This window comes from Trachypithecus francoisi, unplaced genomic scaffold (assembly GCF_009764315.1).
Source record: "Trachypithecus francoisi isolate TF-2019V2 unplaced genomic scaffold, Tfra_2.0 Lachesis_group8, whole genome shotgun sequence".
Lineage (NCBI taxonomy): Eukaryota > Metazoa > Chordata > Mammalia > Primates > Cercopithecidae > Trachypithecus > Trachypithecus francoisi.
Window position 1 is genome coordinate 50,641,541 of NW_022681473.1, and position 24,832 is coordinate 50,666,372.

Below are 24,832 nucleotides of genomic sequence, written 5' to 3' on the forward strand. Positions count from 1 at the left end.
GTGTGTATGTTCCGACTACTCCACCAACTGGCTGTTACCCCATCTCTCTCCTTCTCCTTGGACCTCCCTACTCCCTGAGATACCACAATATTGAAATTAGGCTGGTTAATAATCCTACAATGGCTTCTAAGTGAAAGGAAGAGTCACATGTCTTTCACTTTAAATCAGAAGTGAGAAATAATTAAACTTAATGAGGAAGGCATGTCAAAAGCTGAGGTAAGCCAAAAGCTAGGCTTCTTTTGCCAAGTAGGTAGCCAAATTGTGCATGCAAAGGAAACGCTCTTAAAGGAAGTAAAAGTGCTACTCCAGTAAATATAGGAATGATAAGAAAGAGAAACGGCTGCCGGGCGTGGTGACTCACGCCTGTAATCCCAGCACTTTGGGAGGCCGAGGCGGGCGGATCATGAGGTCAGGAGTTCGAAACCAGCCTGGCCAACATGGTGAAACTCTGTCTCTACTAAAAATACAAAAATTAGCTGGGTGTGGTGATGGGCGCCTGTAATCCCACCTACTCGGGAGGCTGAGGCAGGAGAATTGCTTGAACCTGGGAGGTGGAGGTTGCGGTGAGCTGAGATCACGCCACTCCACTCCAGCCTGGGAGACAGAGCAAGACTCCGTCTCAAGAAAAAAAAAAAAAAAAGGAAGAAAGAAAGTTAAATTGCTTTGTTGCTGATAGCAAGTTTGAGTGGTATGGATAGAAGATCAAACCAGCCACAAGATTCCCTTAAGCCAAAAGCCTAATTCAGACTAAGACCTTAACTCTCTTCAATTCCATGAAGGCCGAGAGAGGTAAGGAAGCTTCAGAAGAAGAGTTAGAAGTTAGCAGAGGTTGGTTCATGAGGTTTAAGGAAAGAAGCCTATCTTCGTAACGTAAAAATTTGACATGCAGTAGCAAGTCCTAATGGAGAAGCTGTAGCAAGTTATCTGGAAGAGCCAGTTAAGATCATTGGTGAAGGTGACCACATTAAACAACACATTTTCAGTGTAGACTAAACAACCTTATATTGGAAGAATGTGCCATCTAGGACTTTGGTAGCTAGAGAGGAGAAGTCAGTGCCTGGCTTCAAAGAATAGGCTGACTCTTGGTAAGGGCTAATACAACCAGTGACCAGGTTGAAGTCATTGCTCATTTCCCATTTTGAAAATCCTAGGGCTCTTAAGAATTATGCTTAATCAATTAGCTGGGCGTAGTAGCAGGCACCTGTAGTCCCAGCTACAGGGGAGGCTGAGGCAGGAGAATTGCTTGAACCCAGGAGGCAGAGGTGGCAGTGAACTGAGATTGCGCCACTGCACTCCAGCCTGGGAAACAGGGTGAGACTCTGTCTCAACAACAACAACAACAAAAAGAATTATGCTTAATCTACTCTGTCTGTGCTCTGTCAGTGGAACAACAAAGCCTGGATGTCAGCACATCATCTTTACAGGATGGTTTACTAAGTATTTTAAGCTTACCATTGAGACCTACTGCTCAGAAATAAAAGACTCCTTTTTAAAATATTACTGTTTATTGACAGTTTCGCTGGTCACCCAAGGGCTTTGATGGAGATGTAGAAAGAAATTAATGTTTTCATGCCTGCTAACACAACATCCATTCTGCAGCCACAGATCGTTGTTTCAACTCTTATTATTTAAGAAACAGAATCCACAGAACATTTGTGGTAGTAGGGCAAAGTTGGTTACAATGTCCTACCACAGCAATTTCTGACATTCAAATTGGGCCTGTATAAATGGGACTCCTTTTGATTCCTTCAGCTTTGTATTATGTTGGTTATCTAAACAGCAGGTTTGTAAATTGAAACAGTTTCACTCACATCATTCGTATTTCCTTGGTTTTTGGAGACTAACAGCTTGGTCTAAAAAAATTTTTTTTTTTAGATGGAGTGTCACTCTTGTTGCCCAGACTGGAGTGCAGTGGCGTGATCTCAGCTCACTGCAACCTCTGCCTCCTGGGTTCAAGCGATTCTCCTGGCTCAGCCTCCTGAGTAGCTGGGATTATAGGCACCTGCCACCACGGCCATCTAATTTTTTGTGTGTTTTTAGTAGAGACTGGGGTTTCACCATGTTGACCAGGCTGGTCTCGAACTCCTGACCTCAGGTGATCCGCCCACCTTGGCCTCCCAAAGTGCTGGGATTACATACAGGCGTGAGCCACCGTGCCTGGCCAGGTTTTTTTTGTTTTTGTTTTAATTCCATTATAAGAAAAGCCATAAATGAGAGCCAGGTAATTTACAAGGTATATTATCCCTTGTCAATTGATTTGATTTATGAGCAGTAATTTATTTTGTAACTCTCTTGTGGGCATTTATTCAGGTCTGGTCAGTGTAATCTTTAAAGTATGTTTTTTAAAAACCTCCAATTTTTTTTATCTCAGAGTTGAATTTGCTTTCCTCTCCTGGTTGTGTCACTTCTGGAAGTTGAGAATGTTTACGGATATCTGCTTAGAAGAGCCAGTTTCGTGTAACATACCAAGTTAATAATGTTTGCACTGTTTGGTACAAGAAGTTTGATTGCTTATGATTTCACTGGCACGCCTTCATTTATGCCATTTCCAGCATTCTTCATTTCTTTGTGTAGGACTGAGTTTCTGGTATCATATATCTTTTGCCTAAAGAATTTGCTTTAACTTTTCTTATAGTGCAGATCTGTTGGCAACAGATTCTACTAGTTTTTGTCTGGGAAAAGTCTATTTTTTGTACACTTTTGAAAGTTACCTTTGTGGGTATAGGATTCTAAGTTTTCTGGTTTTTTTCCAGTAGTGTAAAGATAAAGCTCCCTTGTCTTCTGGCTTTTTGGTGAGAAGTCTGCTGTCATTCTTATCTCCCTGGGTGGAGTGTGTGTGTGTGTGTGTGTGTGTGTGTATCTTCCACTGGTCTTAAATTTTCTCCTTTTCACTGGGTTTCAGTAGTTTGATTAGGATGTGCCTTAGTGTGGTTTTCATCATGTTTGCTGTACTTGTTCACTGAGCTTGTTGGGTTTGCAGGTTTATATCTCCATCGGTTTGGGAAATTTTCAGTCATTTCCTCAGATTTATTTTCTGTCCCCTCCTCTCTTTCCTCTCCTTTTGGAGACAGTATCCAAGCTTGGAGGATATATACTTACTCTTCTGCTGGTTTTTCCTCAGGCCTCTAGTAGTTTTTCATGCATGTGTGCAGATCAATACTCAGCCAAAGGCAGTTTGGCAAGGGCATAGAGCACATGTGTCAGGATAATGCTACATGAGACTAAAAAAGTAAGTTGCAATCACTTGTGGAAGACTTTGAATAGCAGGCTAAGTAATACGAACTTCAGTGTGAAGGCTGACATTCATTAAAGGTATTTACATGCGGAGTGAAATGATTGGTACAGTATAAAAATTAAGATGGCAGCATCAGGTGATCACACTTAGCAGCACCAATAATTGAACAGCCTAACTTTAGGTACCTTATGATGCAATACAGTGTGAAATACAAAACATCACCTATCTGGTATTCTAATCAAAAGTGTGGGATATTCTATAAAACAACAGGCCTCAGTTCTTTAAAAAAGTTAGTGTGATTAAAAACAAAAAGCAGAGAACTGGTCTAGATTAAGAGGGATGAAAGAGAACAATCAAATAAAATGCATGAAGCTGATCCTGAATTTAAAAAATAAAAACATTTTTAAGACAATTTAGGGAGATTTATTTGAATTCAGAGTATAGAAGCTGTATTTTGGGATTGTTGAATTTTTCAGGTGAGAAAATGAAATTGTGGTTTGTAGGAAACTGTTCTGACTCTTAGGAGATGAATGCTGAAGTATTTTTGAGGTGAAGACTTTTTCATATGTCAGCCAAAAAGATAAGTGTACATATATAGAATAGGTAAGCAGATGTGGCAAAATGTTAACAGTTGGTAAAGTGTATCATTCTTTTAACTTTTCTGTAGTTGGGATTAAAAAGGACAGCATCAGCATGTGAAGTGGTTACAGAGAAGGACTGGAGCAAAGGAAAACAGTTAAAAAGCCGCTGCTGTCTCTAATTGAGGATTAATGCAGGTCTTAGAGAGTGGCAGTTAAGAGTAGAAAGGAAGGAGAAGAATGCAAAAACAGATATGGACATAAAATCCAAAGAATTTGAAGTCCTATTCAGGTGAAGTGAAAATTTAGATTTTGAGTTATAATGAAGTGACATGATTGCAATCTGAGAATCAAGACAGTATCAGTAACCCATTTCTCTACTTTCTTAGTCTTTTGTTGCTGAGGCTATGTTGCTCATGGCTACTATCCTGCATTTGGGAAAATCTTCTCTTCCTAAGAAGCCAATTACTGATGATGATGTGGATCGAATTTCCCTGTGCCTCAAGGTCTTGTCTGAATGTTCACCTTTAATGAATGACATTTTCAATAAGGAATGCCGACAGTCCCTTTCTCACATGTTATCTGCTAAACTAGAAGAAGAGAAATTATCCCAAAAGGTAAGGTATATATGATGAGGCAACAAAAGCACTTTGTGTCTCTGGGTGCAGTGGCTCACGCCTGTAATCCCAGCACTTTGGGAGGCTGAGGCAGGAGGACTCCTTGGGGCCAAGTGTTCGAGACCAGTGTGGGCAACATAGCAAGCCCCTGTCTCAACAAAAAATGAGAGAATTAGCCAGGCATAGTGATATGTGCCTGTCATCCCAGCTACTTGGGAGGCTGAGGAGGAAATATTGCTTGAATCTAAGAGTTCGAGGCTGCAGTGAGCTGTGATCACACCACTGCACTCCAGCCTGGGCAACAGAGTAAGACCCTGTCTCAGGAAAAAAAAAAAAAAAGAAAAGAAAAAGAAAAGTGCTTTGTGGGTTTTCTTGTTGTTTTTTTGATTTTTGTCTTTATATGTGAGGGCTGTCTCTGTTAAAGTCCTCTAAAAACTATCTTTTCATATTAAAGAGAGACTTTGTTATATTCTCAACACAGAAAGAATCTGAAAAGAGGAATGTGACAGTACAGCCTGATGACCCCATTTCCTTCATGCAACTAACTGCTAAGAATGAAATGAACTGCAAGGAAGATCAGTTTCAGCTGAGTTTGCTGGCAGCAATGGGTAACACACAGAGGAAAGAGGCAGCAGATCCCCTAGCATCTAAACTGAACAAGGTAACAAAATATCTGATAGACTCTAAATTACTTAAATTGGCTCCTTAAGGAAGTTGTTAGTCCTGCTATTTTTAAAAGAAAGATAACTATTTTGTCAAGTCACTGTGATAGGTCCATTAAACCTCAGTTGAAACTCAAAAGCTGATGAAGTACCTTACTACTATATGTGATAGTACTGTAAGTCCATCAGATGGTTTAACTCAATCCAGTTGTGTGTGGAATCATAGACCAATAAATAGAAGTTGAGGGAAGGGGATCCTTAAAGGTTAACTGAGGTTTTTAAAGGGAAGCTGAACAGGCAACAGCCCTGGCCTCTTCCCACACCTTGACCTCACCTCTTATCCTCTGCTACTTTAAACAGAGCAATTCTACTTTTATCTTCTTAATATACTGAGTTCCATATAGAATTCTATTAGGAAAATGATTCTTCTCTCTTAGATACCTAAATTGAAGAATCAGTGATATCGTTTAATTGCTCATCTATTAGACTGAACAGTCTTACATTGCTTTTGTTTAAGATAAGGTCAGTAGCAGAATTGCAACTACTAAAACAATTTCTCTCCCTTAAAATTGGGAATCGATATCAATAATACTACATTTATGAAATTTTTTAAGTTTTTTTGAATTGTAGTTAAAGTTGCAAAAGGTTTGCCATTTTAACCCATTTGTAAGTGTACAGTTCTGTGGCATTAATTAAATTCACATTGTTATGCAGCTATCTCCAGAACTGTTTTCATCTTGCAAAGCTGGAACTATGTCCATTAAATAATAACTCCTCATTCCTATTTCTCCTCAACCCCTACTTACCCCAGTCACCATTCTACTTTCTGTCTCTGTGATCTTGACAATTTTAAGTACCTCACAGAAGTGGAACAAGACAGTATTTTTCCTTTTGTGGCTGGCTTATTTCACTCAGTATAATGTATTCAAGATTCATTCATTTTATAGCATGTATCAGAAAAGCCTTCCTTATTAAGGCTGAATAATACTACCTTGTAAGTATATGCCACATTTTGTTTATCCATATATCCATCCCTGGATACGTGGATTGCCTTTTGGTTACTGTGAAGTATGCTGCTGTTAACACAGATGTACAAATATCTGTTCAAGTCCCTGCTTTTAGTTCTTTTGGGTATATATCTAGAAGCAGAATTGGTGGATCATATGGTAATTGTACTTTTAATTTTTTGAGGAACTTCCATGATGTTTTTCATGGTAGTTACACTATTTTACATTCTTTTTTTCTTTTTTTATTAATTTTTTTTTTAATTTTTTTTTGTTATACTTTAAGTTCTAGGGTACATGTGCACAACGTGCAGGTTTGTTACATATGTATACATGTGCCATGTTGGTGTGCTGCACCCATTAACTCATCATTTACATTAGGTATATCTCCTAATGCTATCCCTCCCCGCTCCGCCAACCCCACAATAGACCTCGGTGTGTGATGTTCCCCTTCCTGTGTCCAAGTGATCTCATTGTTCAATTCCCACCTATGAGTGAGAACATGTGATGTTTGGTTTTCTGTTCTTGCGATAGTTTGCTGAGAATGATGGTTTCCAGCTGCATCCATGTCCCTGCAAAGGACACGAACTCATCCTTTTTTATGGCTGCATAGTATTCCATGGTATATATATATGTGCCACATTTTCTTAATCCAGTCTGTCACTAATGGACATTTGGGTTGATTCCAAGTCTTTGCTATTGTGAGTAGTGCTGCAATAAACATACGTGTGCATGTGTCTTTATAGCAGCATGATTTATAATCCTTTGGGTATATACCCAGTAATGAGATGGCTGGGTCAAATGATATTTCTAGTTCTAGATCCTTGAGGAATCGCCACACTGTTTTCCACAATGGTTGAACTAGTTTACAATCCCACCAACAGTATACAATTGTTCCTATTTCTCTACATGCTCTCCAGCACCTGTTGTTTCCTGATTTTTTGATGATTGCCATACTAACTGGTGTGAAATGGTATCTCATTGTGGTTTTGATTTGCATTTCTCTGATGGCGAGTGATGATGAGCATTTTTTCATGTGTCTGTTGGCTGTATGAATGTCTTCTTTTGAGAAGTGTCTGTTCATATCCTTCACTCACTTTTTCTGGGGTTGTTTGCTTTTTTCTTGTAAATTTATTTAAGTTCTTTGTAAGTTCTGGATGTTAGTCCTTTGTCAGATGAGTAGATTGCAAAAATTTTCTCCCATTCTGTAGGTTGCCTGTTCACTCTGATGGTAGTTTCTTTTTCTGTGTAGAAGCTCTTTAGTTTAATTAGATCCCATTTGCCAATTTTGGCTTTTGTTGCCGTTGCTTTTGGTGTTTTAGACATGAAGTCCTTGCCCATGCCTATGTCCTGAATGGTATTACCTAGGTTTTCTTCTAGGGTTTTAATGGTTTTAGGTCTAACATTTAAGTCTCTAATCCATCTTGAATTAATTTTCGTACAAGGAGTAAGGAAAGGATCCAATTTCAGCTTTCTACTTGTGGCTAGCCAATTTTCCCAGCACCATTTATTAAATAGGGAATCCTTTCCCCATTTCTTGTTTCTCTCAGGTTTGTCAAAGATCAGCTGACTGTAGATGTGTGGTATTATTTCTGAGGGCTCTGTTCTGTTCCATTGGTCTATATCTCTGTTTTGGTACCAGTACTATGCTGTTTTGGTTACTGTAGCCTTGTAGTATAGTTTGAAGTCGGGTAGTGTGATGCCTCCAGCTCTGTTCTTTTGGGTTAGGATTGTCTTGGCAATGCGGGCTCTTTTTTGGTTCCATATGAACTTTAAAGCAGTTTTTTCCAATTCTGTGAAGAAACTCATTGGTAGCTTAATGGGGATGGCATTGAATCTATAAATTACCTTGGGCAGTATGGCCATTTTCACAATATTGATTCTTCCTGTCCATGAGCATGGTATGTTCTTCCATTTGTTTGTGTCCTCTTTTACTTCACTGAGCAGTGGTTTGTAGTTCTCCTTGAAGAGGTCCTTCACATCCCTTGTAAGTTGGATTCCTAGGTATTTTACTCTCTTTGAAGCTATTGTGAATGGGAGTTCATTTATGATTTGGCTCTCTGTTACTGGTGTATAAGAATGCTTGTGATTTTTGCACATTGATTTTGTATCCTGAGACTTTGCTGAAGTTGCTTATCAGCTTAAGGAGATTTTGGGCTGAGACGATCGGGTTTTCTAAATATACAATCACGTCATCTGCAAACAGGGACAATTTGACTTCTTCTTTTCCTAACTGAATACCCTTGATTTCTTTCTCTTGCCTGATTGCCCTAGCCAGAACTTCCAACACTATGTTGAATAGGAGTGGTGAGAGAGGGCATCCCTGTCTTGTGCCAGTTTTCAAAGGGAATGCTTCCAGTTTTTGCCCATTCAGTATGATATTGGCTGTGGGTTTGTCATAAATAGCTTTTATTATTTTGAGATACGTTCCATCAGTACCGAATTTATTGAGAGTTTTTAGCATGAAGGGCTGTTGAATTTTGTCAAAAGACTTTTCTGCATCTATTGAGATAATCATGTGGTTTTTGTCTTTGGTTCTGTTTATGTGCTGGATTACAGTTATTGATTTGCGTGTGTTGAACCAGCCTTGCCCACTTGATCATGGTGGATAAGCTTTTTAATGTGCTGCTGGATCCAGTTTGCCAGTATTTTATTGAGGATTTTTGCATCAATGTTCATCAGGGATATTGGTCTAAAATACTCTTTTTTTGTTGTGTCTCTGCCAGGCTTTGGTATCAGGATGCTATTGGCCTCATAAAATGAGTTAGGGAGGATTCCCTCTTTTTCTCTTGATTGGAATAGTTTCAGAAAGAATGGTACCAGCTCCTTCTTGTACCTCTGGTAGAATTCGGCTGTGAATGGATCTGGTCCTGGACTTTTTTTGGTTGGTAGGCTACTATTAATTATTGCCTCAATTTCAGAGCCTGCTGTTGGTCTATTCAGGGATTCAACTTCTTCCTGGTTTCGTCTTGGGAGAGTGTAAGTATCCAGGAAATTATCCATTTCTTCTAGGTTTTCTAGTTTATTTGCATAGAGGTGTTTATAGTATTCTCTGATGGTAGTTTGTATTTCTATGGGGTCAGTGGTGATATCCCCTTTATCATTTTTTTTTTTGTTTCTATTTGATTCTTCTCTCTTTTCTTCTTTATTAGTCTTGCTAGCAGTCGATCAATTTTGTTGATCTTTTCAAAAAAAACAGCTCTTGGATTCATTGATTTTTTGGAGGGTTTTTTGTGTCTCTGTCTCCTTCAGTTCTGCTCTGATCTTAGTTATTTCTTGCCTTCTGCTAGCTTTTGAATGTGTTTGCTCTTGCTTCTCTAGTTCTTTCAATTGTGATGTTAGGGTGTCAATTTTAGATCTTTCCTGCTTTCCCTTGTGGGCATTTAGTGCTATAAATTTCCCTCTACACACTGCTTTAAATGTGTCTCAGAGATTCTGGTATGTTGTATCTTTGTTCTCATTGGTTTTAAAGAACATCTTTATTTCTGCCTTCATTTCATTATGTACCCAGTAGTCATTCAAGAGCAGGTTGTTCAGTTTCCATGTAGTTGAGAAGTTTTGATTGAGTTTCTTAGTCCTGAGTTCTAGTTTGATTGCACTGTGGTCTGAGAGACAGTTTGTTATAATTTCTGTTCTTTTACATTTGCTGAGGAGTGCTTTACTTCCAACTATGTGGTCGGTTTTTGGAATAAGTGCTATGTGGTGCTGAGAAGAATGTATATTCTGTTGATTTGGGGTGGAGAGTTCTGTAGATGTCTATTAGGTCTGCTTGGTGCAGAGTTGAGTTCAATTCCTGGACATCCTTGTTAACTTTCTGTCTTGTTGATCTGTCTAATGTTGACTGTGGGGTGTTAAAGTCTCCTCCCATTATTATTGTATGAGAGTCTAAGTCTCTTTGTAAGTCTCTAAGGACTTGCTTTATGAATCTGGGTGCTCCTGTATTGGGTGCTTATATATTTAGGATAGTTAGCTCTTCCTGGTGAATTGATCCCTCTATCATTATATAATGGCCTTCTTTGTCTCTTTTGATCTGTGATGGTTTAAAGTCTGTTTTATCAGAGACTAGGATTGCAACCCCTGCTTCTTTTTTGTTTCCATTCGCTTGGTAGATCTTCCTCCATCCCTTTATTTTGAGCCTATGTGTGTCTCTGCATGTGAGATGGGTCTCCTGAATACAGCACACTGATGGGTCTTGACTCTTTATCCAATTTGCCAGTCTGTGTCTTTTAATTGGACCATTTAGTTCATTTACATTTAAGGTTAATATTGTTATGTGTGAACTTGATCCTGTCATTGTGATATTAGCTGGTTATTTTGCTCGTTAGTTGATGAGTTTCTTCCTAGCATTGATGGACTTTACATTTTGGCATGTTTTTGCAATGGCTGGTACTGGTCGTTCCTTTCCATGTTTAGTGCTTCCTTCAGGATCTCTTGTAGGGCAGGCCTGGTGGTGACAAAATCTCTAAGCATTTGCTTGTCTGTAAAGGATTTTATTTCTCCTTCACTTATGAAACTTAGTTTGGCTGGATATGCAATTCTGGGTTGACAATTCTTTTCTTTAAGAATGTTGAATATTGGCCCCCACTCTCTTCTGGCTTGTAGAGTTTCTGCCGAGAGATCTGCTGTTAGTCTGATGGGCTTCCCTTTGTGGGTAATCCTACCTTTCTCTCTGGCTGCCCTTAACGTTTTTTCCTTCATTTCAACTTTGGTGAATCTGACAATTGTGTGTCTTGGAGTTGCTCTTCTCGAGGAATATCTTTGTGGTGTTCTCTGAATTTGAATGTTGACCTGCCTTACTAGGTTGGGGTAGTTCTCCTGGATGATATCCAGCAGAGTGTTTTCCAACTTGGTTCCATTTTCCCCATCACTTTCAGGCACACCAATCAGACATAGATTTGGTCTTTTCACATAATCCCATATTTCTTGGAGGCTTTGTTCATTTCTTTTCACTCTTTTTTCTCTACACTTCTCTTCTTGCTTCATTTCATTCATTTGATCTTCAATCACTGATATTCTTTCTTCCAGTTGATCGAGTCGGTTACTGAAGCTTGTGCATTTGTCACGTAGTTCTCATGTCATGATTTTCGTCTCTATCAGTTCTTTTAAGGTCTTCTCTGCATTGATTAGTTATCCATTCATCCATTCCTTTTTCAAGGTTTTTAGTTTCTTCGCGCTTGTGACATAGTTCCTCCTTTAGCTCTGAGAATATCGACTGAAGCCTTCTTCTCTCAGTTCGTCAAAGTCATTCTCCATCCAGCTTTGTTCCGTTGCTGGCGATGAGCTGAGTTCCTTTGGAGGGGGAGATGCGCTCTGATTTTTTGAATTTCCAGCTTTTCTGCACTGCTTTTTTCCCATCTTTGTGGTTTTCTCTGCCTTTGGTCTTTGATGATGGTGACGTACTGATGGGGTTTTGGTGTGGGTGTCCTTTCTGTTTGTTAGTTTTCCTTCTAACAGTCAGGACCCTCAGCTGCAGGTCTGTTGAAGTTCGCTTGAGGTCCACTCTGGACCCTGTTTGCCTGGGTATCAGCAGCGGAGGCTGCAGAAGATAGAATATTGCAGAACAGCAAGTGTTGCTGTCTGATTCTTGCTCTGGAAACTTCGTCTCAGGGGTGTACCCAGCAGTGAGAGGTGTGAGGTGTCGGTCTGCACCTAGTGGGGGATGTCTCCCAGTTAGGCTTCTTGGGGGTCAGGGACCCACTTGAGCAAGCAGTCTGTCCGTTCTCAGGTCTCAGCCTCCATGCTGGGAGAACCACTGCTCCCTTCAGAGCTGTCAGACAGGGTCATTTACATCTGCAGACGTTTCTGCCGCTTTTTGTTTAGCTATGCCCTGTCCCCAAAGGTGGAGTCTACAGAAGCAGGCAGGCCTCCTTCAGCTGTGGTGTGGGCTCCACCCAATTCGAGCTTCCCAGTGGCTTTGTTCACCTACTTAAGCTTCAGCAATGGCGGTCGCCCCTCCTCCAGCCTCGCTGCTGCCTTGTGGTTAGATCTCAGACTGCTGTGCTAGCAATGAGGGAGGCTCCGTGGGCGTGGGACCCTCCAGGCCAGGTGTGGGGTATAATCTCCTGGTGTGCCTTTTGCTAAGACCCTTGGTAAAGCGCAGTATTAGGGTGGGAGTTACCCACTTTTCCAGGTGTTTTATGTCTCAATTTCCTTTGGCTAGGAAAAGGAATTCCCTTCCCCTTGCGCTTCCCAGGTGAGGCAATGCCTCGCCCTGCTTCAGGTCTCACTGGTCGGGCTGCACCTGGGGACTAGCATTGACTGTCTGACACGCCCCAGTGAGATGAACCTGGTACCTCAGTTGAAAATGCAGAAATCACCCGTCTTCTGTGTCGCTCACGCTGGGAACTGGAGGCTGGAGCTGTTCCTATTCAGCCATCTTGGGCGCCCCCACTATTTTACATTCTTACCAGCAGTGCACAAGAGTTCCAGTTTCTCCATATCCTTGCCAACACTTGTTTTGTTTTTTTGATGATAGCCATCTTAATGGGTATGTGAAGTGGTATCTCACTGTGTTTTGATTTGCATTTTCCTAATGATTAGTGATGTTGAGTGTCTTTTCATGTGCTTATTGGCCATTCGTATATCTTCTTTGGAGAAATGTTTGTTCAGGTCCTGTGCCTGTTTTTAAATTGGGTTGTTTGGTTTTTTGGTTTGAATTTTAGGAGTTCTTATATTCTGGAAACTAACCCCCTTATCAGATACATGATTTGCAAATATTTTCTTACATTCTGTAGGTTGCCTTTTCATTCTGTTGATAATATTTGATGCACAAAAGTGTTTAATTTTGATGTTTAATCTATTTTTTCTTTTATTGCCTATGCTTTTGGTGACAGTATTACATTTTTAAAGTGCTATACTTTGGGTGTGTTTAAATTTGGAGTGGGAGGGCATTTGTAATTTTATCTTTGTGGCATTACAATCATTTCTTACTATATAATCTGTTTAGTTCCTCAGTTTGTGGAGCAAAGACTACCACATGATTTGGATTTTATTTGGATCCTGAGTTTCATAGATCAAGTAGTGAGTTTAGATACTTACTGAGGGATTTAAATGAAAGTGTATCCAAATTTATTTAGTTGGTTAAATTGGGATAATGTTTAATGTATTTGCTAAATATATTTAACATTTTTCTGCTATTGAACTTATAAGCTCAAAAGTCAACATATGTAATACCTTATACTGAGTTATTGAGCTTAAAAACAAATAGATGTCTGGATATCATCTTAAACTCTAGGACCTGTTATTTCTAATATTCTGGTTTCAATTTCCATTTCTGCATTACAAAACAATTTTATTTTACCTATCTCAAAATGACTTCTAAGCAACTCTGTTAATAACCTACCAGACTTAATCATTTGGCTAGGATATGTTTGGTGAAATTGCATCTGCCATTTTATCATGTCTTTGTTTTTATTTTGACAGGTTACCCAGTTGACAGGTTTCTCAGATCCTGTATATGCAGAAGCTTATGTTCACGTCAACCAATATGATATTGTCCTGGATGTACTCGTTGTGAACCAAACCAGTGATACTTTGCAGAATTGCACATTAGAATTAGCTACACTAGGTGAGGAAATTTATCATTCAGGAAAGAGATTGTCACATAGTAGATCTTTATGACAGATTAAGGGAGGTGCACAGGTTTCAGTATAAAAATTCTCTCTTGAACCTTTTCTGACATTTTGAATCAAAGCTTAGTTTTTCATTTATCATTTAGTTCCCTTAAACTCCAGTTTTCTGAACCTCTTGTCATACTGACTTTTTTATGCTCTTGGCACATTCAGATGGATTCATTTAATAAGCTTAATATAGCAAATGTCAGTATTTCTAGATATAATACAAGCTGTTTAAGTCACAGATTGACTAGGTAACTCACTCAGTTTATTTCTAATTGCTTCATTACAGAACTAAGTTATTTTCTGAATGCATAGCTGTCAGATACCACATGTGACCAAAGTAATAAATCATACCACATTTAGCAATATGAGATATATTTTTTTTTCTTAATAAAGATACATGAGTCAGACTGCTTACTTCCACATCCAGTTTTGAAGTTGGAAAATACAAAATTGTATATGGGAACAGTGCAGTACCCCCATCACATTTCATATGGCTTATGCAAGAGTTAAGGAACTTCAAGATATCAAGGGGAAAACATACTTTTGCCCTGTTGTCCTCAGCATAGCTTGATGGCTGTATAAAAAAACATGTTTCTTAAGCATTTACAAGTCTTTTTGCAGATTGTTTTTTATCTTTCTTCATAATGAAATGTACAGTTTAAGACCTAAGCTTTTTGAGAAGTTTGCATTCATTCGTTGAAATAAAATGACCCCAATCTCTACAAAAAAATCAAGAAAATTAGCCAGGTGTGGTGGGCCATTCCTGTAGTCCCAGCTACTCAGGAGGCTGAGGTAGGAGGATCGCTTGAGCCTGGAAGATCAAGGCTGTAGTGAGCTATGATCATGCAGTTATACTCCAGCCTAGGTAACAAAGCATGACCCTATCTCAAAATAAATAAATAAATGGTAGGCTCAAAGTATCCTCCCTTCCCACAAATTAAATATGGAATTACTCCGACATGCCTATTACCTTTTAAAAGAAAATATGCGTATTGATGGTGAATAATAAGGATGGTTAAGTGGTTTCTTTATTTTGTCCTCATTATATTTGATTCATACTCTTCTCATATTTGTCCTTATTTTTCTAGAAACTATTAAGCTGCATACATTTAAGGTTTTATGGTTAATGTGTGTGTGTATATATATATGTTTTTTTTTAACCATATCCCAACTCTTTCAGGGGATCTGAAACTTGTGGAAAAGCCATCTCCTTTGACTCTTGCTCCTCATGATTTCGCAAATATTAAAGCTAACGTCAAAGTAGCATCAACAGAAAATGGAATAATTTTTGGTAATATAGGTAAGGTGCTGTTTTATGGCATGTAATGTTTGACTATTTTTACTGAAGAATTTCTATAGTGAGTAGCCGGGGACATTGTATGAGGAGAGGATCTAAATCCATTTATTCATAATTTATGAGACACTTTCTATGGTACCAGGCATTGTACTATGTTCTGGATGTACAGAAATGAACCAGATAGGGTCAGTGTCCTCAAGAAACTGTTAGGCAAAAGGAGGAGCTAGCTAAGGCAATATATAATTGTAGTCCAATGCAATACAGGATGGTTTATATACTGTATGCTTTGAGGTTAAGAAAAAAAAAAATGCTAACAGTGTGGAAGGCTTTATAAAGGAAGATGGTATATTATCAAAGGATAATATTTTACCTGAGTCATTTGTTGCTAGACACACAAGGGCATCTCAGACCTAGGGATTAGCTTGTATAGAGTCATTCAGTCAATAAGCTTATTTTATTGCAATTTCTGTCATAAGGATAGGGCTACCATGGTGAGGAACAAATAAGAGATTATGGTCGAGTAAGGGAAAACAGATCCATAAAATAAATATGTGCAATATGTAATGGTAAGTGCTGTGAAAAAAATAAATAAGTATACCTGTACTAAGTAAGGTAGGAATCCATAAAGGGATTTGGTCAGTTCTCAGAGTGGTGGGGGATTGGGAGAAAAGGTTAGAAAAGGCTTCATGGAGGAGCAAGTACTCAGTAGAAGACTACAGATAGACAAGGATGCAGTTAGAACAAATGCAAAATGATTTGATATACTTGGAGTTCAGAATGGGTTGGAGGATGATGGCAGGAAAAAAAATGAAGTTCGGAAGGTTAGTGGGAGCCATATTTTACTTGTCATGCTAAGGATTTCAGACTTTATCTGTGGAGAGAGGAAACACTGAGGAATTACAAATGAATGACTTATGGCCTTACATCTTTTTGCGACAGTACTATAGAAGATTGATTGGAAGAGGCAGGAAGATTAACTAGTAGACTATTATAGAAGCCCAAGTGAGAGATGACAGAGGACTTGAGCCAACACAGTAGTGGAATGGAGAGAAGGATGAATATAACGTTAAAGATATGGTTAATGATTGAAGAGGAAGTGGCTAGAGTAACCCTCAGATTTCCAGATTGGGTTTATTGGGTTATTTATGTCATCACCAAAACAGGAAATTCAGGAGAGATGAACAAACTTTAGAGAGACATAATAGGTTAAATCGAGCAGGTTCGGTATTAAAGTGTCTAAAGATATTCAGGGACAGTTTGATGTGAGTCTGGGACACGAACAAGAGGTCTAACCTAGAGACAGGCTGGGTGTGGTGGCTCACGCCTGTAATCTCAGCACTTTGGGAGACGGAGGCAGGCGGATTACCTGAGGTCAGGAGTTCAAGACCAGCCTGGCAAACATGGCGAAACCCCATCTCTACTAAAAATACAAAATTAATTGGGCATAGTGGTGCACGCCTGTAGTCCCAGCTAACTCGGGAGGCTGAGGCAGGAGAATAGCTTGAACCTGTGAGACAGAGGTTCAGTGAGCCAAGATCACACCACTGCACTCCAGCCTAGACAACAGAGTGAGACTCCGTCTCAAAAATAAATAAATAAGTAAAAATAAACTAGAGATAAGTATTTGTTTAAAAGCCATAGGAATAGAAGAAATCACCTGGAGAGAGCATAAAGACTAAAAAGAGGGGAGATATGAAAACAGAATCCAAGCAAACAGCAACACTGAAAGCTTGGTCAAAGGAGAATCGCCTACAAAGGTATCTGAAGTGTGGTTAGAAAAGTAAGGAGAAACTTGAAGCTCCACAAGGTAAAATAACTTTAGTTATTAAAGTCTGAAAGAGAGGTCCTTTGGTTTTGGCTATTAGTGATTTTAAAACATTTCTTATGGGACATCTTGGTCATTGGTGGTAGGTTGAAGACTAAATACAACATGAAGAAATACAGGTAGTATAGACTATTCTGAGTGTAGGAACTTGGCTTTGATAGAAATAAGAAAGGGCAGTACCAAGAAGAGAAGGCAAGAATGAGTGAGGATTTATTTTTTGAAGATAACAGAGAACTTCAAGTATTGTTATAGACTATAAGGGAAGAAAGTTGGTAGAGAATGGGAAAGTAAAGACATAAGAATGAAAGAGATAATGATTGGAGTGGGGTCCTGGACCAAAGCAGGAATCACAGATGGCAGGAAGTATTAATCTTGAAGAAAAGAGGCAGTACTTCTCTGATACGTATGAGAGGGAAGGATATGAGAGTGGATTCCAAGAGAGAGAGTTATTTTTAGATGTGGGGCTGAAATTAAAGGAGCTTATTCTTGGTAGCCTCAGTTTTCTCTGAAAGAGTGTAAGAATGTCAAGAAAAGAGCCTAGAAAGAGGAATGTAGGCTCCAATCAGATTATAACTCTCTACTTTGGAAGAGATGGTCATAGAAGCAAATACAGTCAGCCTTCTGTATCCTATCCATGGGTTCCACATCCATGTCTTCAACCAGCCACGAACTAAAAATATTTAAGAAATAAAAATGGATGGTTGTGTCTATACTGAACATATATAGACTTTTTTCCTTGTCATTATATCCTAAACAATACAGTGTAATTATTTACGTAGCATTTATGTTGTATTAGGTACTATAAGTAAGCTAGAGATGATTTAAAATATATGAGAAGATGTGTATAGGTTATGCAAATACTATGCCATTTAATATCAGGGACTTGAACATCTATAGATTTTGGTATCCATAGGGAGTCCTTGAAGCAATTCCCTGTTAATACTGAGGGATGAGTAATCTTGTATCATTAAGTAGTGTGGGTCAGCAATATTTATTCAAAAGTATTAGTTAAGCACCTCCTATGGGAACATCATCTACTTGTATATCCACTGCAGTGCCTAGTATGCTGCAACTGCTATGTAAGTACTCACTGAATTGAATTATTTGTTTAACCACAAAAAACAAAGTGTGCCAGAGTTTGAATCCTATCCCCACCACTTATCAGTTGTGTGGTCTGGAACAACTTACTTAACTTCTCTGTGCTTTCATTTCCTCTTATGTAAGATGGAAAATAATAATACTGTCAATAGAATTGATGGGAGTATTAAACAAGTAATATTTGGAAAGCGTGCAGAATAGAGCACTGTACATAATAAGTATTATATAAACAATCTTATTGTTAATAGTGTAGTTATTTGGATATTTGGATATTAAGATTTTTTAAATTCAAGTTTGTCCCAGTGATTGCGAATCTTTTTGTATGTGTAATTGCAGTTTATGATGTCTCTGGAGCAGCAAGTGACAGAAATTGTGTGGTTCTCAGTGATATTCACATTGACATCATGGACTATATCCAGCCTGCAACTTGCACTGATGCAGAATTCCGTCAGATGTGGGCCGAATTTGAATGGGAAAACAAAGTTAGTCCTTGGGAGATTTTCTTATACTCCTTTATCTTTCGTCCTTTTGCCTGCTGTTGAGGAGTCTGCTAATAAAATTAATCTCGCTAAAAAGTGTTTAACATGAAAAGCAAATAGTCTTTCAGTATCTGTTCTTGCAGATTAGCCTTAACTAAAAATCTTATAAGTAGTTTGGTAATTTGCTGTTATAGATTGATTAGAGTAGCAGTTCTATAGCTAATCTGATAGGTTTAGACATTATAGATAATATTCCATCCCTTCTGTGTATGACCAAGAGTTTACCATTTAATCTAGTGCCCAAAAAAGACTTTACAAAGTTCATGGTCTGTTGAGGAGCCTTGACTTTTATTAGAAATATTCTATATGAGGCTGGGCATATATCATGCCTGTAATCCCAGCACTTCGGGAGGCCAAGGCAGGGAGATTGCTCACGCTCAGGAGTTCTAGACCAGCCTGAGCAAAATGGTGAAACTTCATCTCTACAAAAAAGAACAAAAATTAGCCCAGTGTGGTGGCGCATGCCTGTAGTCCCAGCTACTTCGGAGACTGAGGTGGGAGGATCACTTGAACATGGGAGGTTGAGGCTGCAGTGAGCTGAAATCATGCTACTGCACTCCAGCCTGGGTGACAGAGTGAGACCCTGTCTCAAAAAAAAAAAGAAATATTCTGTGTGTTTCATACTGAATCTCTGTGAAGGTATCTTTTTTGGGAAGTACTGATACCAACCTACAGCTTGTTGGATTTTATAGATGTTACTTAGTTTCTTGGTGTCTACTCTTTCCAACCTAAACAGTTGGAACGAGTTTTTAATAACACATACCAGTGATTCACAGCTTTCTCATAGTAAGATTTATTATCTCCTTGACTTTTTTTCCTCTCTACAGGTGACAGTTAACACCAATATGATTGATTTAAATGACTACTTACAGCACATATTAAAGTCAACCAATATGAAATGCCTGACTCCAGAAAAGGTAAAATTTGACTAGGAAATTCTGAAATCTGATGGAATAGTAGAGTAGGTTCCTGGCCTTCCTGTATTTCCTCTAGCACATTTTTGTTATTCAACATGCAGTGCCATTCTGGGGTGTCTAAAAGAGGTTATCCCATGGAATGTTTGAGTCTGCTTACCTCTTTCTATTGGAATATGCCATCCTACTTTTTCCTAGTGCAGTGACCCAACCAAATAGATTAATTTTTTTTGTTTTATTTTCAGTCTTCTCCCCCATTCAGCTAGAGGCACATTCTAAAATAGTTTATGCTGCACATGGTGGCTCATTCCTGTGATCCTAGCACTTTGGGAGGCTGAGGCGGGCAGATCACCAGAGGTCACGAGTTTGAGACCAGCCTGGCCAATATGGTGAAACCCCGTCTCTACTAAAAATACAAAAATTACCCAGGCGTGATGCCGGATGCCTGTAATCCCAGCTACTTGGGAGATTGAGGCAGGAGAATCACCTGAACCCCAGGGGGTGGAGGTTGCAGTGAGCCGAGATCGCACCACTGCATTCCAACGTGGGCGACAGAGCGAAACTCTGTCTCAAAAAGATAAATTAAATAAAATCGTTTATTTGTAATACTGGATTAGAAAATGTCCATGAGCTCTTCCGTGGGCTCTGATTGTTGGTTAAAATATATGTGCTCTAATACTTTTTGCTGTGTTTGTGTGTGTATGAAAAAAACTAGAAAGAAAGAAAAATGAAGCTGGAGCTCTAAGGAACTTTTTTCTTTATGTAAAATTTCTATAATGTTATAATATTCATTTTATAAATAAAATAATGTCTGCTACCAAACAGGTAGGCGTTAATTTATATATTAGTTTATTTAGCATATACTGAGTCCAACAAAAGTAGTCTCTTCCTTCATGGCACTTAAGGTCTGATATGGGAGGTAGTCAAGCACGTTAAGTAAACAGAATATATAAATACAAATCAGAATAAGAACTATTTAACGTCAGATTTATTGAGGTATAATACACAGTAAAATTCACACTTTTTACATGTATAGTTGAGTTTTGACAAACTCATAAGATTATGTAACCACCGCCACTTAAGTACTGTTTTAAGTGATAAATAGCCTATGGGGCCAGGCGTGGTGGCTCATATCTGTAATTCCAGCATTTTGGGAGGCCTAGGTGGGCAGATCACTTGAGGTCAGGAGTTCAAGACCAGCCTGGCCAAGGTGAAACCCAGTCTCTACTAAAAATACAAACATTAACCAGGTGTGGTGGTGCACGCCTGTAATCTCAGCTACTCGGGAGGGTGAGGCAGGAGAATCACTTGAACCTGGGAGGGGGAGGTTGCAGTGAGCTGAGATCATGCCACTGCACTCTAGCTCCAGCCTGGGCAACAGAGTGAGACTCTGTCTCAAGAAAGAAAAAAAAAAATCATCTATGCTGTTTTGCCTCTATGTAGGTATCTGGTAAAGTAATGAATTTATCACAAATTTTTTTCCAGGCCCTGTCTGGTTATTGTGGCTTTATGGCAGCCAACCTTTATGCTCGTTCCATATTTGGTGAAGATGCACTTGCAAATGTCAGCATTGAGAAGCCAATTCACCAGGGACCAGATGCTGCTGTTACTGGCCATATAAGAATTCGTGCAAAGAGTCAGGTAACAATTCCTTTTTTTTGAGAGCATCTCTGGACTGACAAGGGAGGAGGAATTTATGACTTTATTATTTTTATATGTAATATCTTTTTAGCATTACATGCATATACACATATAACAATAATATTATCTGAATAGAAGTATAACTTTTCTCATTAAAATTTCTCACCTTTTGGGCCCCTCATTCTGGGATATTTGCCTAAAACCAGATTGATTCCTGTGGGGTGTTTGTGAAATGGGTTCTCTAGAATTTTTTGAAAGCCAAGGTATAAATCTAGTGACTAATTAGCCGGGCATGGTAGCGCACACCTGTAATCCCAGCTACTCGGGAGGCTGAGGCAGGAGAATCTCTTGAACCCAGGAGGTGGAGGTTGCAGTGAGCCGAGATCTTGCCATTGCACTCCAGCCTGAGTGACAGAGTAAGACTTCATCTCAAAAAAAAAAAAAAAAATCTAATGACTGCTTGAAAATCTAGCACTAAAAGGTAATTAACCTAGTAAAGTTTTGGTGAGTCTGTTTGGTATGTCCTTGGTTTTATTGTTGATAATGGTGTCATTGAATCGGGGCTTAATAATATGGAATAACTTACTGATTGTACATAGTTTAAGTAATTATAAATATCTTCATTTTTCTTTACAGGGAATGGCCTTAAGTCTTGGAGATAAAATCAACTTGTCACAGAAGAAAACTAGTATATAAAAATAAAAAGTCCTTGAAGCTTTACAGTTAATTTAGGTATGGGCTTACTGGACTCCAACATCTTTTGTACTCTTTCATGCTTATATGTTACATAGAATCTGAGTTCATGCTGAATGCATTTCAGTCAATAATTTATAGCCTTTCCCTTAAATCAAGATTGAGTTTAAAATTATAGTTTGTCTTTTGTCGTAACAGTTCTGAATGCTATCCTCAAAGTATATAATATTTCTCTCATGTACCAAGACCCTTTTCACAGTACAATAAACAGATCTATTCATACATTTTTGTTATTTTATAAATAAATGATTACATAATTTTAGTTACGTGACAATGGATTTCTTTTAGTTGGGTTATAAATTTCTCTTACAAATTTAAATTACGGAGTTGTGAATATATATGCAGCTTTATTAAAAGAATTTACAAATTCAATGATATAAAATAAGGTAGGCCTTGATTCACTTGGTTGTTTTTTACTTACTTAATATTCAAACATTGCTATCCCTAAAAATGCATTATGTTTTGAAGGGATTTTCTCTCAAATTTAGCTCCAGGGAGAAGGTATCAAAATAACTTGAGAAAAACAGATCGCCCTACAGTTTAAAGAAGTATTATGTACCCTGACTGAAACAGACATACTGTTCTTTTTTTTTTTTTTTTTTGAGACAAGAGTTTCACTCTTTTTGCCCAGGCTGGAGTGCAACGGTGCGATCTCAGCTCACCTCAACCTCCGCCTCCCAGGTTCAAGTGATTCTCCTGCCTCAGACTCTCGAGTAGCTGGGATTACAGGCATGTGCCACCATGCCTGGCTAATTTTTGTATTTTTTAATTAGAGATGGGGTTTCTGCATGTTGGTCAGGCTGGTCTTGAACTCCCGACCTCAGGTGATGCACCCACCTCAGCCTCCCAAAGTGCTGGGATTACAGGCGTGAGCCACCGCACCCGGCTGACATACTGTTCTTAATTATCCTGAATCACAATGAAGAGTAGAGATAATCCAAAATAGATTTTTTAATCATTCACACTTAGTTTGGGGTGTTCTATGTTTGTTAGGAATTAAACTGGTTCTAACCAATTACTGAAGCTGGTACTGGGAGGATTCAACTAGAGAGGATTCAAAAAGCTGCCTTTTTCTCTTTGCCTCTGTGCCTTACTCATTCCTCTCCTTTTCCTCACTTCACACTAGGGCTGGGTACCATCACACTGCAGTATAATTCCAAATGCATTTGCAAGCTAACTTTCCCGGAGTCTGATTGTGCTTTCCTTTTGGCCTTTACCTTCATTGGAGGTGATTGAGGTAGTCTGATTTTTTAGATAAGTCTAAACCTAAGACTATTATTTATCTACCAGCTAGGTTTCAGGCTGCATTCCCTATGAGTCCTTAGATAAGGCCTGTGAAAAACTGAAAGCAGCATCTCCTATTTCAATAAGAATGAAATGATTGGTTTGGAGTATAAAGAGATTGATACCTTGTATGATGTCATAAACTGTGAAGCCACTTGCTTTTAAAAAAAAAGAGAAAGAGCCCCCTCTTTTCCTTTCTCCGCCATCGTGGTGTGATCTTGCCTCCACTTCTCGCCATGTCTTCTCACAAGACTTTCAGGATTAAGCGATTCCTGGCCAAGAAACAAAAGCAAAATCGTCCCATTCCCCAGTGGATTCGGATGAAAACTGGAAATAAAATAAGGTACAACTCCAACAGGAGACATTGGAGAAGAACCAAGCTGGGTCTATAAGGAATTGCACATGAGGTGGCACATATATTTGTGCTGTCTGAAGGTCACGATCACATTACCATATCAAACTGAAAATGTCACCAGTTTCTGGAGAGTTCGACGTATTTTCCTCTCTGAATCTATTATGAATGCGTTGGTTGGCTGGGTTCAGTAATAAATATGTGAGGCCTTTCATTTCAAAAAAAAAAAAGAAAGAAAAAAAGCCTAGAAGATTACAGGGCATTTGAGATTCCAGAGCACTGAGATCTTAGAAAAAAGCCAGGGCCTATCAAATGGGAAAGATATACTGGAAATGCAGAGAAGGGATGTCTATTCAAGGGTAGAGATTTGCAATGAGAGCGAAGGAGCCGGTGCAACTTTGTTTGGATTAGATCATCATTTCCCAAACTCTGTTTTACTGAACATTGGCTTCCTTAGATGTCATTAGATATTCTGAGTGAAAAAGTAATTCCATAGTCAAATAAGTTGGGGAAAAGCTTCAAACTGTCCTGCACTGGAGATTCACGATGCACATTAGCATACCAGAGATTCTGAGACGAAAGCAGATTAGTTTGGTTTAACCCAGTATATCCTAACCTTACTTTACCAGGGAATCCTTTTTCCATGACCTATTGGCAATATATGGGACAGGAAAAGTGACTTAGCATGTTCATGATACTAGTGTTGTAATCCCAGTCAACCAGTATCACATTTCAAATCTGAAGGAATTATGCCTGTGTACATCCTAAAATATATCTCTGTTGATAACTGTTAGAAAGTTGCCTGCCTGACATATTCAGGCCATTTTTGTGGGAATCAGATTGCCTCACATTGCTATTTTCTTAAATTCATAAATAAGGAGAACAAAGAGAAGTTAACACAGTTGTCAGATACATTAAACTGTTTACTTCATTAGCATTTCATTAGCTTTGTGCATAATACGAACTGAACTGGATAGCAGCACATTGTTGAGAGGCTGTTTACGCTATGCCGTATTATTTAGGATATACATTCAAGAGTAGTAGCTGTTCACATTATAAGATACCATATAATTAGGACCATGATGTCTGGTAAGGGAATAAACATTATTCAATACCAAATGAAAGCTTAATATATTAATGTTTTGAATGTGGATAAACCTGTAAAACTTACAAGAGAATTAAATGGCTTACATTGCACTGTCGCAACACTAGAGGGAGCTCTATGCAGTGATTTTTCATTTTGCAATTAGAAGTGATTGGCACTTTGATTTGTTTTATAAGAAGAAAAAGGGGGCCGGGCGCGGTGGCTCAAGCCTGTAATCCCAGCACTTTGGGAGGCCGAGACGGGCGGATCACGAGGTCAGGAGATCGAGACCATCCTGGCTAACACTGTGAAACCTCGTCTCTACTAAAA

At 38.8% G+C, this 24,832-nt stretch overlaps 2 protein-coding genes across 4 annotated transcripts in view; both read left to right on the forward strand.

The window, feature by feature from the left end:
• The window catches only part of COPB1 (COPI coat complex subunit beta 1), a 49,127-nt gene extending 27,083 nt beyond the window's left edge, over nucleotides 1-22,044 (forward strand). For all 3 annotated transcript variants that reach the window (XM_033207678.1, XM_033207677.1, XM_033207679.1), the window contains 8 exons: nucleotides 4,203-4,430; nucleotides 4,912-5,091; nucleotides 13,519-13,663; nucleotides 14,896-15,015; nucleotides 18,272-18,417; nucleotides 19,302-19,391; nucleotides 20,874-21,029; nucleotides 21,666-22,044. In XM_033207678.1, the coding sequence (XP_033063569.1) occupies nucleotides 4,203-4,430; nucleotides 4,912-5,091; nucleotides 13,519-13,663; nucleotides 14,896-15,015; nucleotides 18,272-18,417; nucleotides 19,302-19,391; nucleotides 20,874-21,029; nucleotides 21,666-21,725 (1,125 nt within the window). In that variant the 3' untranslated portion in view covers nucleotides 21,726-22,044. The remainder of the gene's footprint in view (nucleotides 1-4,202; nucleotides 4,431-4,911; nucleotides 5,092-13,518; nucleotides 13,664-14,895; nucleotides 15,016-18,271; nucleotides 18,418-19,301; nucleotides 19,392-20,873; nucleotides 21,030-21,665) is intronic.
• Nucleotides 22,045-22,678: 634 nt separating this feature from the next.
• On the forward strand, nucleotides 22,679-23,660 carry LOC117081558 (60S ribosomal protein L39-like). The gene has a single exon (XM_033207681.1). It carries the CDS (start codon nucleotides 23,303-23,305, stop codon nucleotides 23,456-23,458), a length of 156 nt encoding a protein of 51 aa, XP_033063572.1. The 5' UTR covers nucleotides 22,679-23,302; the 3' UTR covers nucleotides 23,459-23,660.
• The last annotated feature ends 1,172 nt before the right edge of the window (nucleotides 23,661-24,832 follow it).

Excerpts from the sequence above, each read along its gene's own strand:
- LOC117081558 (XM_033207681.1), top strand. The coding sequence starts at position 23,303 with ATGTCTTCTCACAAGACTTTCAGGATTAAGCGATTCCTGGCCAAGAAA.